The sequence below is a fragment of the Coregonus lavaretus genome, assembly GCF_964263955.1.
Source record: "Coregonus lavaretus genome assembly, contig: SUPER_36_unloc_1, whole genome shotgun sequence".
In the NCBI taxonomy this organism is placed as follows: Eukaryota; Metazoa; Chordata; class Actinopteri; order Salmoniformes; family Salmonidae; genus Coregonus; species Coregonus lavaretus.
Genome location: NW_028167175.1, coordinates 1,488,120 through 1,504,044, shown reverse-complemented (window position 1 = coordinate 1,504,044; position 15,925 = coordinate 1,488,120). Strand labels below are relative to the sequence as shown.

Sequence of the window (15,925 nt, the reverse complement as noted above, 5' to 3'; positions counted from 1 at the left end):
AGCTCTATACAGCCCTATACAGCCCTACAGCCCTATACAGCCCTATACAGCCCTACATCCCTACAGCCCTATACAGCCCTATACAGCCCTATACAGCCCTACAGCCCTATACAGCCCTATACAGCCCTACACAGCCCTACACAGCCCTATACAGCCATATACAGCCCTACACAGCCCTATACAGCCCTACAGCCCTATACAGCCCTACAGCCCTACACAGCCCTATACAGCCCTACAGCCCTATACAGCCCTACAGCCCTATACAGCCCTATACAGCCCTATACAGCCCTACAGCCCTATACAGCCCTACACAGCCCTACAGCCCTATACAGCCCTACAGCCCTATACAGCCCTATACAGCCCTACAGCCCTATACAGCCCTACAGCCCTATACAGCCCTACAGCCCTATACAGCCCTACAGCCCTATACAGCCCTATACAGCCCTACAGCCCTACACAGCCCTACACAGCCCTACAGCCCTATACAGCCCTACAGCCCTATACAGCCCTACAGCCCTATACAGCCCTACAGCCCTACAGCCCTATACAGCCCTACAGCCCTACACAGCCCTACAGCCCTATACAGCCCTACAGCCCTATACAGCCCTACAGCCCTACAGCCCTATACAGCCCTACAGCCCTACACAGCCCTACACAGCCCTACAGCCCTATACAGCCCTACAGCCCTATACAGCCCTACAGCCCTACATCCCTATACAGCCCTACAGCCCTATACAGCCCTACAGTCCTATACAGCCCTATACAGCCCTATACAGCCCTATACAGCCCTATACAGCCCTACAGCCCTATACAGCCATACAGCCCTATACAGCCCTACAGCCCTATACAGCCCTATACAGCCATATACAGCCCTACAGCCCTACATACCTATACAGCCCTACAGCCCTATACAGCCCTATACAGCCCTACAGTCCTATACAGCCCTATACAGCCCTACATCCCTATACAATCCTACAGCCCTATACAGCCCTATACAGCCCTACAGCCCTATACAGCCCTACAGCCCTATACAGCCCTACAGCCCTATACAGCCCTATACAGCCATATACAGCCCTACAGCCCTATACAGCCCTATACAGCCCTACAGCCCTATACAGCCCTACAGCCCTATACAGCCCTACAGCTCTATACAGCCCTACAGCCCTACAGCCCTACAGCCCTATACAGCCCTACAGCCCTATACAGCCCTACAGCCCTATACAGCCCTACAGCTCTATACAGCCCTACAGCCCTATACAGCCCTACAGCCCTACAGCCCTATACAGCCCTACAGCCCTATACAGCCCTACAGCCCTATACAGCCCTATACAGCCCTACAGCTCTATACAGCTATATACAGCCCTACAGCTCTATACAGCCCTACAGCCCTATACAGCCCTACAGCCCTATACAGCCCCATACAGCCCTATACAGCCCTACACAGCCCTACAGCCCTACATCTCTATACAGCCCTACAGCCCTATACAGCCCTATACAGCTCTATACAGCCCTACAGCCCTATACAGCCCTACAGCCCTATACAGCCCTACAGCCCTATACAGCTATATACAGCCCTACAGCCCTATACAGCCCTACAGCTCTATACAGCCCTACAGCCCTATACAGCCCTATACAGCCCTACAGCCCTATACAGCCCCATACAGCCCTATACAGCCCTACAGCCCTACAGTTATATACAGCCCTATACAGCCCTATACAGCCCTACAGCCCTATACAGCCCTATACAGCCCTACAGCCCTATACAGCCCTACAGCCCTACAGCCCTATACAGCCCTACAGCCCTATACAACCCTACAGCCCTATACAGCCCTATACAGCCCTATACAGCCCTATACAGCCCTACAGCCCTATACAGCCCTACAGCCCTATACAGCCCTATACAGCCATATACAGCCCTACAGCCCTATACAGCCCTATACAGCCCTACAGCCCTATACAGCCCTACAGCTCTATACAGCCCTACAGCCCTATACAGCCCTACAGCCCTATACAGCCCTATACAGCCCTACAGCCCTATACAGCCCTACAGCTCTATACAGCCCTACAGCCCTATACAGCCCTACAGCCCTATACAGCCCTATACAGCCCTACAGCTCTATACAGCCCTACAGCCCTATACAGCCCTACAGCCCTACAGCCCTATACAGCCCTACAGCCCTATACAGCCCTACAGCTCTATACAGCCCTACAGCCCTATACAGCCCTACAGCCCTATACAGCCCTACAGCCCTACAGCCCTATACAGCCCTACAGCCCTATACAGATGGAGTTTGAAGTGGAGGGACTACAGGGCTTAGCATGTCTCTCGAGGAGGCTAAAAATATATTTTGGCTTGGAAAAGTCAGGTAATTGATTAAGGGAGGAGGATTGCTTTAAAGCAGTATCCAAATCCATAGGATGTAGTGATCACTATATAATTAGTAGCCATATCTAGGAAAACCAAAGTCCCAAAGGCTGGGCCTAATATAGTGTATAAGAGGTCATACAATACGTTTTGTAGTGATTCCTATGTTGTTGATGTGAAGAATATTTGCTGGTCTATGGTGTGTAATGAGAAGCAACCAGATGCTGCACTTGACACATTTATGAAATTGCTTATTCCAGTTACTAATAAGCATGAACCCATTAAGAAAATTACTGAAAAAACGGTTAAATCTCCTTGGATTTATGAGGAATTGAAAAATGGTATGGTTGAGAGGGATGAGGCAAAAGGAATGGCAAATAAGTCTGGCAGCCCAACCGATTGGCAAACGTACTGCAAATTGAGAAATCATGTGACTAAACTTAATAAAAAGAAACTATACTATGAAACAAAAATATATGATATAAAGAATGATAGTAAAAAGCTTTGGAGCACCTTAAATTAAATATTGGTAAAAAGGCAAACTCGACTCCATCATTCATTGAATCAAATGGCTCATTCATCACAAAACCCACTGATTTTGCCAACTACTTTAATGACTTTTTCATTGGCAAGATTAGCAGATTTAGGCATGACATGCCAGCAACAAACGCTGACACTACACATCCAAGTATATCTGACGAAATTATGAAAGACAAGCATTTTAACTTTTGAATTCCGTAAAGTGAGTGTGGAAGAGGTGAAAATATGATTGTTGTCTATCAGTAATGGCAAGCCACCGGGGTCTGACAACCTGGATGGAAAATAGCGGACGATATTGCTACTCCTATTTGCCATATCTTCAATTTAAGCCTACTAGAAAGTGTGTGCCCTCAGACCTGGAGGGAAGCAAAAGTCATTCCACTACCCCAAGAATAGTAAAGCCAATCAGCCTGTTACCAAACCTTAGTAAACTTCTGGAAATAATTGTGTTTGACCAAATACAATGCTATTTTACAGTAAACAAATTGACAACAGACTTTCAGCACGCTTATAGGGAAGGACATTCAACAAGCACAGCATGATAAAAAGATTGTGTGGGCTGTTTTGTTAGACTTCAGTGCGGCTTTTGACATTATCGATCATAGTCTGCCGCTGGTAAAACGTACACTACCAGTCAAAGGTTTGGACACACCTACTCATTCAAGGGTTTTTCTTTATTTTGACAATTTTTTACGTTGTAGAATAATAGTGAAGACATCAAAACTATGAAATAACACATGGAATCATGTAGTAACCAAAAAAGTGTTAAACAAATCAAAATATATTTTATATTTGAGATTCTTCAAATAGCCACCCTTTGCCTTGATGACAGCTTTGCACACTCTTGGCATTCTCTCAACCAGCTTCATGAGGTAGTCACCTGGAATACATTTCAATTAACAGGTGTGCCTTCTTAAAAGTTAATTTGTGGAATTTATTTCCTTCTTAATGCGTTTGAGCCAATCAGTTGTGTTGTGACAAGGTAGGGGGGGTATACAGAAGATAGCCCTATTTGGTAAAACACCAAGTCCATATTATGGCAAGAAAAGCTCAAATAAGCAAAGAGAAACGACAGTCCATCATTACTTTAAGGCATGAAGGTCAGTCAATACGGAACATTTCAAGAACTTTGAACGTTTCTTCAAGTGCAGTCGCAAAAACCATCAAGCGCTATGATGAAACTGGCTCTCTTGAGGACCGCCACAGGAATGGCAGACCCAGAGTTACCTCTGCTGCAGAGGATAAGTTCATTAGAGTTACCAGCCTCAGAAATTGCAGCCCAAATAAATGCTTCACAGAGTTCAAGTCACAGACACATCTCAACATCAACTGTTCAGAGGGGACTGTGAATCAGGCCTTCATGGTCGAATTGCTGCAAAGAAACCCCTACAATAAGAAGAAGAGACTTGCTTGGGCCAAGAAACACGAGCAATGGACATTAGACCGGTGGAAATGTGTCCTTTGGTCTGGAGTCCAAATTTGAGATTTTTGGTTCCAACCACCATGTCTTTGTGTGACGCGGTGTGGGTGAACGGACGATCTCTGCATGTGTGGTTCCCACCGTAAAGAATGGAGGAGGAGGTGTTATGGTGTGGGGGTGCTTTGCTGGTGACACTGTCAGTGATTTATTTAGAATTCATGGCACACTTAACCAGCATGGCTACCACAGCCTTCTGCAGCGATACGCCATCCATTCTGGTTTGGGCTTAGTGGAACTATCATTTGTTTTTCAACAGGACAATGACTCAACACACCTCCAGGCTGTGTAAGGGTTATTTTACCAAGAAGGAGAGTGGATCAGATGACCTGGCCTCCACAATCCCCCGGCCTCAACCCAATTGAGCCTCCCTATAGGCTGTCTTGTCGTTGTCGGTGATCAGGCCTACCACTATCATCTGCAAACTTAATGATGGTGTTGGAGTCGTGCCTGGCCATGCAGTCATGAGTAAACAAGGAGTACAGGAGGGGACTGAGCACGCACCCCTGAGGGGCCCCCGTGTTGAGGATCAGCGTGGCGGATGGGTTGTTACCTACCCTTACCACCTGGGGGGCGGCCCATCAGGAAGTCCAGGATCCAGTTGCAGAGGGAGGTGTTTAGTCCCAGGGTCCTTAGCTTAGTGATGAGCTTTGAGGACATTATGGTGTTGAACGCTGAGCTGCAGTCAATGAATAGCATTCTCACATAGGTGTTCCTTTTGTCCAGGTGTGAAAGGGCAGTGTGGAGCGCAATAGAGATTGCATCATCTGTGGATCTGTTGGGGCGGTATGTAAATTGGAGTGGGTCTAGGGTTTCTGGGATAATGCTGTTGATGTGAGCCATGAACAGCCTTTCAAAGCACTTCATGGCTACAGACATGAGTGCTGCGGGTCGGTTGTCATTTAGGCAGGTTACCTTAGTGTTCTTGGGCACAGGGACTATGGTGGTCTGCTTGAAACATGTTGGTATTACAGACTCAGACAGGGAGAGGTTGAAAATGTCAGTGAAGACACTTGCCTGTTGGTCAGCGCATGCTCGGAGTACACGTCCTGGTAATCCGTCTGGCCCTGCGGCCTTGTGAATGTTGACCTGTTTAAAGGTCTTACTCACATCGGCTACGGAGAGCGTGATCACACAGTCGTCCGGAACAGCTGATGCGCTCATGCATGTTTCAGTGTTACTTGCCTCGAAGCGAGCATAGAAGTAATTTAGCTCGTCTGGTAGGCTCGTGTCACTTGGCAGCTCGCGGCTGTGCTTCCCTTTGTACTCTGTAATAGTTTGCAAGCCCTGCCACATCCGACGAGCGTCGGAGCCGGTGTAGTACGATTCGATCTTAGTTCTGTATTGACGCTTTGCCTGTTTGATGGTTCGTTGGAGGGCATAGCGGGATTTCTTATAAGCTTCCGGGTTAGAGTCCCGCTCCTTGTGAAAGCGGCATCTTTCTTTTGGTGTTTTTCAGAGTCAGTAGAAAGGCCTCTTTAGTGTCCTAAGTTTTCATAACTGTGACCTTAATTGCCTACCGTCTGTAAGCTGTTAGTGTCTTAACGACCATTCCACAGGTGCATGTTCATCAATTGTTTATGGTTCATTGAACAAGCATGGGGAAACAGTGTTTAAACCCTTTACAATGAAGATCTGTGAAGTTATTTGGATTTTTTACGAATTATCTTTGAAAGACAGAGTCCTGGAAAAGGGATGTTTCTTTTTTTAACTGATATATTTATGGACGCAAACCCAGTCGTTCGTTCTAAATGTTCCGTTGCCATGCTGGCTGGCAATGCTCTTATCCCTCGCTAGCTAGCCAACTACGGCTAACACAGTCAGGTCAAACAGTGCAGCTAGAATAACAGCAAAGTATCTGCATGTCGGTTTGACCTGTTTTTCTATTGGAAATGTCTTTGTATATATATCCATAAAAATGATGCTGACTCATGATTTGGACTGGCTGAGAGAAGATGTCCGTCTCGTCCTGACATGTTAATTAAGTCTCAATATTGAACCAATGTTGCAAATGTCGAGAGACGGACAGCAACGTTTTGTACAAACCCCCCTGTTGTTTGCGAACCAAATGTTAGGCTAGAAGCAAGGGAAAATTATGTCTAGAGGCTTTTTACAGCGGAGATCAAGTTGATGAATTGTCTGATGGGACACTGAATGTGCAGGAATCTCTCACAGGCCGACCCATACTAAACAGGTTTCTTAGTGTGACTTAGAACGCGTCTCAAACAATCACAATGCTTGTTTTGACCAACCCGTTGTAGAATGATTGTTATTGTATAACCAACAGGAAGCTCTTCACTACATCTCTACGGCTCTTACCACAGTCAGGGTTGCCATGGATTCTGGAGCCCATCATTTCCCCTCCGTGCTGGTCGACACACCAACACTCTCCCCTGCTCTGGTCACACTGCAGCTGTCTGTAGTAGCCGTCCTCATCGCAGCTGGGGATATACATGCCTGGAAAAACACACACACACACACACATACACACACACACACTGTGTTGTTAAATATGTATGTACTTGGGGCTCTCTGCGCTGGCTCACATCGATGGAAGAGATAAGTGGTGCATAAATGAAAGACGTCAGCGCAGCTTGTAGACCTGTGAGGAGACTCAGACAGGAAGGAAGGAGAGGGAACACAGGAGGAGCTGTCTGTTGGGGAATGCCAGAGAGATACAGGGTGAGAGAGAGGGTAGACGAGATGGAGAAAGAGAGAGAGGGTAGAAGAGATGGAGAAAGAGAGAGAGGGGGACAGAAAAAACAGGGAGATGAGACAGAGAGAGAGAGCAGTAGTATTAGTAGTATTTATTAGGATCCCCAATGAGCTACTGCTGAGGCAGGGGCTGCTCTTCCTGGGGTCCAAACAGAAATCAAAACACAACTAATAAAATACATAATATACATAAAATACAGCACTACATTACAATTTAGTCATCTAGCTGACGCTCCCATCCAGAGAGACCCACAGCTAGTGCATTCATCTCAAGATAGCCAGATGACACAACCACGCATCACATAAAACTACATAATACAATACAAAATGTCTGTGTGTCTCAAAGAGAGAGAGAGAGATGGGGCTCCAGTCTGCTTTATTGAGCCTAGCTATGGCTTTATTCACAATGCATTCATCTATCTATTTACCCATGTATGTCTCTGTATGCCTTGATAGCATCATGTTAAAATGGTTGACAGTCCTGTGACAGTTCCCCTCTGTTTCAGCCTCCTCCCTTCAGACCATCTGTCAAACACAACTGTCCCTTTCCATAAACACTGTAGCGAGGGGGTGGAGTTACGAATGCCCCACAATAAGAGCTGAGACTAGGTATAAGACATTGAAGCCCAACGGGGAACTAACTGACAACTGTCTTCAAATATTTAAAGCCTGTTTTTGGATTGGTTCCTCCTTATCCTCAGTTGGTACCCATACTGCACCCATACTGCACCTTACTGCACCCATACTGCACCTAACTGTACCATACTGCACCTTACTGCACCCATACTGCACCTTACTGCACCTTACTGCACCATACGGTAACATACTGCACCTAACTGCACCTTACTGTACCATACGGTACCATACTGCACCTTACTGCACCTTACTGCACCATACGGTAACATACTGCACCTAACTGCACCTTACTGCACCTTACTGCACCCATACTGCACCTTACTGCACCCATACTGCACCTAACTGCACCTTACTGCACCATACGGTAACATACTGCACCCATACTGCACCTAACTGCACCTTACTGCACCATACGGTAACATACTGCACCTTACTGCACCCATACTGTACCATACTGCATCATACTGTACCACACTGCACCACACTGTACCATACTGCACCATACTGTACCATACTGCACCATACTGTACCATACTGCACCACACTGCACCATACTGCATCATACTGCACCATACTGTACCATACTGCACCATACTGCATCATACTGCACCATACTGTACCACACTGTACCACACTGTACCATACTGCACCATACTGTACCATACTGCACCATACTGTACCATACTGCACCATACTGCACCATACTGCATCATACTGCACCATACTGTACCATACTGCACCATACTGCATCATACTGCACCATACTGTACCACACTGTACCACACTGTACCACACTGCATCCATACTGTACCATACTGTACCATACTGCACCATACTGCATCCATACTGCACCATACTGTACCACACTGCATCCATACTGTACCATACTGCATCCATACTGCATCCATACTGCACCATACTGTACCATACTGCATCCATACTGTACCATGCTGCATCGTACTGCACCACACTGTACCACACTGTACCATACTGCGCCATACTGCATCATACTGCACCACACGGCACCATACTGCACCATACTGTACCATACTGCAACATATTGTACCATACTGTACCACACTGTACCATACTGTACCATATTGTACCATACTGCACCATACTGTACCATACTGCACCATATTGTACCATACTGCACCATACTGTACCATACTGCACCATATTGTACCATACTGCACCATACTGTACCATACTGCACCATATTGTACCATACTGCACCATACTGTACCATACTGCACCATATTGTACCATACTGCACCATACTGTACCATACTGCACCATATTGTACCATACTGCACCATACTGTACCATACTGCACCATATTGTACCATACTGCACCATATTGTACCATTCTGCTGTAGGTGCAGTAGATATACTTGAGCAGAGGAGTAAAACCACAATCATGTCAGTCGGTCTGTTTTTGGTTTGGTTCCTTGTTGTCCTTGATTGGCCCCCGTACTGACAGGCCTGCCAATCACAACACTGGAAGGAGAGAGTCTCTCTCTCTCTCTCTCTCTCTCTCTCTCTCTCTCTCTCTCTCTCTCTCTCTCTCTCTCTCTCTCTCTCTCTCTCTAGGCAAAAGATCCATCAAAGGAAAGAAAGTGGTAGAAGAGAAAGATGATGATCAGCATCACAGGGGAGATCTTTCCCTTGTCTGTTACCTCTGTTGATGGGTCTGATCAGCATCACAGGGGGAGATCTTTCCATTGTCTGTTGCCTCTGTTGGTTTTCTTTCGACTGGTGTATTTATTTTGGTCTGGTCACCACTGGACACGAGCAGCAGTGTTACACCTCCCTCTGCATGATGGGGACCAAGGGCTGGTGGACACTGGGTCCAGAGTGACTGCTTTCCGTCTACAAGCTGCACAGAGACTTCTGTCCCAGCAGGGGGTGTGCTGGAGAGACACTGCTTGGGCTGTTCTGAGGAGAGCAGGGGATCATGGGTAGGCCAGGCGCTTGTTCTTATTGGATCTGGAGCAGTTCGATATGTCAGCCATTACTCTGTTCTCCCGCGCTGTGCTTTGGCCGTGGAAATACACTATCTGTTCACAGAGATGTTTCAAGGCCAGGAGCATGGATAATGGAGGAGTCACTGTTTCACAACCCACTCATCCAGACCAGAGTGCTGAACAGACACCAGGGGGTGTCTGTTCTGTGGGGAGGAGCAGACAGTGCATCATCAGTGGGTAGGGGGTGTCTGTTCTGTGGGGAGGAGCAGACAGTGCATCATCAGTGGGCAGGGGGTGTCTGTTCTGTGGGGAGGAGGAGACAGTGCAGCATCAGTGGGCAGGGGGTGTCTGTTCTGTGGGGAGGAGCAGACAGTGCATCATCAGTGGGCAGGGGTTGTCTGTTCTGTGGGGAGGAGCAGACAGTGCATCATCAGTGGGCAGGGGGTGTCTGTTCTGTGGGGAGGAGGAGACAGTGCAGCATCAGTGGGCAGGGGGTGTCAGTTCTGTGGGGGGGAGGAGACAGTGCAGCATCAGTGGGCAGGGGGTGTCTGTTCTGTGGGGAGGAGGAGACAGTGCAGCATCTGTTTTTTTCTTGTTCCAGGATGGTAGGGGTATTTTCTGTCCTGGGTGGGTGGTGTACAGGCCTAGGGTTGGGGCTGACTCTGGACCTATCCACTGGAGGGTCTAGGTATAGAGTAGCCAATAGGAGGAGGGTCTAGGTATAGAGTAGCCAACAGGAGGAGGGTCTAGGTATAGAGTAGCCAGGAGGAGGGTCTAGGTATAGAGTAGCCAGGATGAGGGTCTAGGTATAGTGTAGCCAGGAGGAGGGTCTAGGTATAGAGTAGCCAGGAGGAGGAGGGTCTAGGTATAGTGTAGCCAATAGGAGGAGGGTCTAGGTATAGTGTAGCCAGGAGGAGGGTCTAGGTATAGAGTAGCCAATAGGAGGAGGGTCTAGGTATAGAGTAGCCAACAGGAGGAGGGTCTAGGTATAGTGTAGCCAGGAGGAGGGTCTAGGTATAGTGTAGCCAGGAGGAGGGTCTAGGTATAGTGTAGCCAACAGGAGGAGGGTCTAGGTATAGTGTAGCCAATAGGAGGAGGGTCTAGGTATAGTGTAGCCAATAGGAGGAGGGTCTAGGTATAGTGTAGCCAGGAGGAGGGTCTAGGTATAGTGTAGCCAACAGGAGGAGGGTCTAGGTATAGTGTAGCCAATAGGAGGAGGGTCTAGGTATAGTGTAGCCAGGAGGAGGGTCTAGGTATAGAGTAGCCAACAGGAGGAGGGTCTAGGTATAGATTAGCCAATAGGAGGAGGGTCTAGGTATAGAGTAGCCAACAGGAGGAGGGTCTAGGTATAGAGTAGCCAACAGGAGGAGGGTCTAGGTATAGATTAGCCAATAGGAGGAGGGTCTAGGTATAGAGTAGCCAACAGGAGGAGGGTCTAGGTATAGAGTAGCCAATAGGAGGAGGGTCTAGGTATAGTGTAGCCAACAGGAGGAGGGTCTAGGTATAGAGTAGCCAATAGGAGGAGGGTCTAGGTATAGAGTAGCCAACAGGAGGAGGGTCTAGGTATAGAGTAGCCAACAGGAGGAGGGTCTAGGTATAGTGTAGCCAGGAGGAGGGTCTAGGTATAGTGTAGCCAACAGGAGGAGGGTCTAGGTATAGAGTAGCCAACAGGAGGAGGGTCTAGGTATAGATTAGCCAATAGGAGGAGGGTCTAGGTATAGAGTAGCCAACAGGAGGAGGGTCTAGGTATAGAGTAGCCAATAGGAGGAGGGTCTAGGTATAGTGTAGCCAACAGGAGGAGGGTCTAGGTATAGAGTAGCCAATAGGAGGAGGGTCTAGGTATAGAGTAGCCAACAGGAGGAGGGTCTAGGTATAGAGTAGCCAACAGGAGGAGGGTCTAGGTATAGAGTAGCCAACAGGAGGAGGGTCTAGGTATAGAGTAGCCAACAGGAGGAGGGTCTAGGTATAGAGTAGCCAACAGGAGGAGGGTCTAGGTATAGAGTAGCCAACAGGAGGAGGGTCTAGGTATAGAGTAGCCAATAGGAGGAGGGTCTAGGTATAGAGTAGCCAACAGGAGGAGGGTCTAGGTATAGAGTAGCCAACAGGAGGAGGGTCTAGGTATAGAGTAGCCAGGAGGAGGAGGGTCTAGGTATAGAGTAGCCAATAGGAGGAGGGTCTAGGTATAGAGTAGCCAACAGGAGGAGGGTCTAGGTATAGAGTAGCCAACAGGAGGAGGGTCTAGGTATAGAGTAGCCAGGAGGAGGAGGGTCTAGGTATAGAGTAGCCAATAGGAGGAGGGTCTAGGTATAGAGTAGCCAATAGGAGGAGGGTCTAGGTATAGTGTAGCCAGGAGGAGGGTCTAGGTATAGAGTAGCCAATAGGAGGAGGGTCTAGGTATAGAGTAGCCAACAGGAGGAGGGTCTAGGTATAGAGTAGCCAACAGGAGGAGGAGGGTCTAGGTATAGAGTAGCCAATAGGAGGAGGGTCTAGGTATAGAGTAGCCAATAGGAGGAGGGTCTAGGTATAGAGTAGCCAACAGGAGGAGGGTCTAGGTATAGAGTAGCCAGGAGGAGGGTCTAGGTATAGAGTAGCCAGGAGGAGGGTCTAGGTATAGAGTAGCCAATAGGAGGAGGGTCTAGGTATAGTGTAGCCAGGAGGAGGGTCTAGGTATAGAGTAGCCAATAGGAGGAGGGTCTAGGTATAGTGTAGCCAGGAGGAGGAGGGTCTAGGTATAGAGTAGCCAACAGGAGGAGGGTCTAGGTATAGAGTAGCCAACAGGAGGAGGGTCTAGGTATAGAGTAGCCAACAGGAGGAGGGTCTAGGTATAGAGTAGCCAACAGGAGGAGGGTCTAGGTATAGAGTAGCCAACAGGAGGAGGGTCTAGGTATAGAGTAGCCAACAGGGGGAGGGTCTAGGTATAGAGTAGCCAACAGGGGGAGGGTCTAGGTATAGAGTAGCCAATAGAAGGAGGGTCTAGGTATAGAGTAGCCAATAGGAGGAGGGTCTAGGTATAGAGTAGCCAACAGGAGGAGGGTCTAGGTATAGAGTAGCCAACAGGGGGAGGGTCTAGGTATAGTGTAGCCAGGAGGAGGGTCTAGGTATAGAGTAGCCAACAGGAGGAGGGTCTAGGTATAGAGTAGCCAATAGGAGGAGGGTCTAGGTATAGAGTAGCCAACAGGAGGAGGGTCTAGGTATAGAGTAGCCAACAGGGGGAGGGTCTAGGTATAGTGTAGCCAGGAGGAGGGTCTAGGTATAGAGTAGCCAACAGGAGGAGGGTCTAGGTATAGAGTAGCCAACAGGAGGAGGGTCTAGGTATAGAGTAGCCAACAGGAGGAGGAGGGTCTAGGTATAGAGTAGCCAACAGGAGGAGGAGGGTCTAGGTATAGAGTAGCCAACAGGAGGAGGGTCTAGGTATAGAGTAGCCAACAGGAGGAGGAGGGTCTAGGTATAGAGTAGCCAACAGGAGGAGGGTCTAGGTATAGAGTAGCCAGGAGGAGGGTCTAGGTATAGAGTAGCCAACAGGAGGAGGGTCTAGGTATAGAGTAGCCAACAGGAGGAGGAGGGTCTAGGTATAGAGTAGCCAACAGGAGGAGGGTCTAGGTATAGTGTAGCCAATAGGAGGAGGGTCTAGGTATAGAGTAGCCAATAGGAGGAGGGTCTAGGTATAGAGTAGCCAACAGGAGGAGGAGGGTCTAGGTATAGAGTAGCCAACAGGAGGAGGGTCTAGGTATAGTGTAGCCAATAGGAGGAGGGTCTAGGTATAGAGTAGCCAACAGGAGGAGGGTCTAGGTATAGTGTAGCCAGGAGGAGGAGGGTCTAGGTATAGAGTAGCCAGGAGGAGGAGGGTCTAGGTATAGAGTAGCCAATAGGAGGAGGAGGGTCTAGGTATAGTGTAGCCAACAGGAGGAGGGTCTAGGTATAGAGTAGCCAACAGGAGGAGGAGGGTCTAGGTATAGAGTAGCCAATAGGAGGAGGGTCTAGGTATAGAGTAGCCAACAGGAGGAGGAGGGTCTAGGTATAGAGTAGCCAATAGGAGGAGGGTCTAGGTATAGAGTAGCCAATAGGAGGAGGGTCTAGGTATAGAGTAGCCAACAGGAGGAGGGTCTAGGTATAGAGTAGCCAATAGGAGGAGGGTCTAGGTATAGAGTAGCCAGGAGGAGGGTCTAGGTATAGAGTAGCCAACAGGAGGAGGGTCTAGGTATAGTGTAGCCAGGAGGAGGGTCTAGGTATAGAGTAGCCAGGAGGAGGAGGGTCTAGGTATAGAGTAGCCAACAGGAGGAGGGTCTAGGTATAGTGTAGCCAACAGGAGGAGGGTCTAGGTATAGAGTAGCCAACAGGAGGAGGGTCTAGGTATAGAGTAGCCAACAGGAGGAGGGTCTAGGTATAGAGTAGCCAACAGGAGGAGGGTCTAGGTATAGTGTAGCCAACAGGAGGAGGGTCTAGGTATAGAGTAGCCAATAGGAGGAGGGTCTAGGTATAGAGTAGCCAACAGGAGGAGGGTCTAGGTATAGAGTAGCCAACAGGAGGAGGGTCTAGGTATAGTGTAGCCAACAGGAGGAGGGTCTAGGTATAGAGTAGCCAGGAGGAGGGTCTAGGTATAGAGTAGCCAACAGGAGGAGGGTCTAGGTATAGAGTAGCCAACAGGAGGAGGGTCTAGGTATAGAGTAGCCAATAGGAGGAGGGTCTAGGTATAGAGTAGCCAACAGGAGGAGGGTCTAGGTATAGTGTAGCCAACAGGAGGAGGGTCTAGGTATAGAGTAGCCAACAGGAGGAGGAGGGTCTAGGTATAGAGTAGCCAGGAGGAGGGTCTAGGTATAGTGTAGCCAATAGGAGGAGGGTCTAGGTATAGTGTAGCCAACAGGAGGAGGGTCTAGGTATAGAGTAGCCAACAGGAGGAGGGTCTAGGTATAGAGTAGCCAGGAGGAGGGTCTAGGTATAGAGTAGCCAACAGGAGGAGGGTCTAGGTATAGTGTAGCCAATAGGAGGAGGGTCTAGGTATAGTGTAGCCAACAGGAGGAGGGTCTAGGTATAGAGTAGCCAACAGGAGGAGGGTCTAGGTATAGAGTAGCCAGGAGGAGGGTCTAGGTATAGAGTAGCCAATAGGAGGAGGGTCTAGGTATAGAGTAGCCAACAGGAGGAGGAGGGTCTAGGTATAGTGTAGCCAATAGGAGGAGGGTCTAGGTATAGAGTAGCCAATAGGAGGAGGGTCTAGGTATAGAGTAGCCAATAGGAGGAGGGTCTAGGTATAGAGTAGCCAATAGGAGGAGGGTCTAGGTATAGAGTAGCCAACAGGAGGAGGGTCTAGGTATAGAGTAGCCAACAGGAGGAGGAGGGTCTAGGTATAGAGTAGCCAATAGGAGGAGGGTCTAGGTATAGAGTAGCCAATAGGAGGAGGGTCTAGGTATAGTGTAGCCAACAGGAGGAGGGTCTAGGTATAGAGTAGCCAACAGGAGGAGGGTCTAGGTATAGAGTAGCCAGGAGGAGGGTCTAGGTATAGAGTAGCCAACAGGAGGAGGGTCTAGGTATAGAGTAGCCAACAGGAGGAGGGTCTAGGTATAGAGTAGCCAACAGGAGGAGGAGGGTCTAGGTATAGAGTAGCCAGGAGGAGGGTCTAGGTATAGAGTAGCCAACAGGAGGAGGGTCTAGGTATAGAGTAGCCAACAGGAGGAGGGTCTAGGTATAGAGTAGCCAATAGGAGGAGGGTCTAGGTATAGAGTAGCCAATAGGAGGAGGGTCTAGGTATAGTGTAGCCAATAGGAGGAGGGTCTAGGTATAGAGTAGCCAACAGGAGGAGGGTCTAGGTATAGAGTAGCCAGGAGGAGGAGGGTCTAGGTATAGAGTAGCCAATAGGAGGAGGGTCTAGGTATAGTGTAGCCAGGAGGAGGGTCTAGGTATAGAGTAGCCAACAGGAGGAGGGTCTAGGTATAGAGTAGCCAATAGGAGGAGGGTCTAGGTATAGAGTAGCCAATAGGAGGAGGGTCTAGGTATAGAGTAGCCAACAGGAGGAGGGTCTAGGTATAGTGTAGCCAGGAGGAGGGTCTAGGTATAGAGTAGCCAATAGGAGGAGGGTCTAGGTATAGAGTAGCCAACAGGAGGAGGGTCTAGGTATAGAGTAGCCAACAGGAGGAGGGTCTAGGTATAGAGTAGCCAATAGGAGGAGGGTCTAGGTATAGAGTAGCCAACAGGAGGAGGGTCTAGGTATAGAGTAGCCAACAGGAGGAGGGT

At 48.7% G+C, this 15,925-nt stretch overlaps 2 protein-coding genes across 2 annotated transcripts in view; both read right to left on the bottom strand.

Annotated features, from left to right (window-relative positions):
- The window catches only part of LOC311111085 (dnaJ homolog subfamily B member 12-like), a 248,254-nt gene that overhangs the window by 62,408 nt on the left and 169,921 nt on the right, over positions 1 to 15,925 (bottom strand). The gene's annotated exons all lie outside the window — the stretch shown is intronic.
- LOC311111081 (testican-2-like) overlaps positions 1 to 15,925 on the bottom strand; it is an 83,459-nt gene that overhangs the window by 2,127 nt on the left and 65,407 nt on the right. Inside the window, exon 10 of the mRNA XM_084189080.1 lies at positions 6,702 to 6,839. Within this exon, the coding sequence (XP_084045206.1) occupies positions 6,702 to 6,839 (138 nt within the window). The remainder of the gene's footprint in view (positions 1 to 6,701; positions 6,840 to 15,925) is intronic.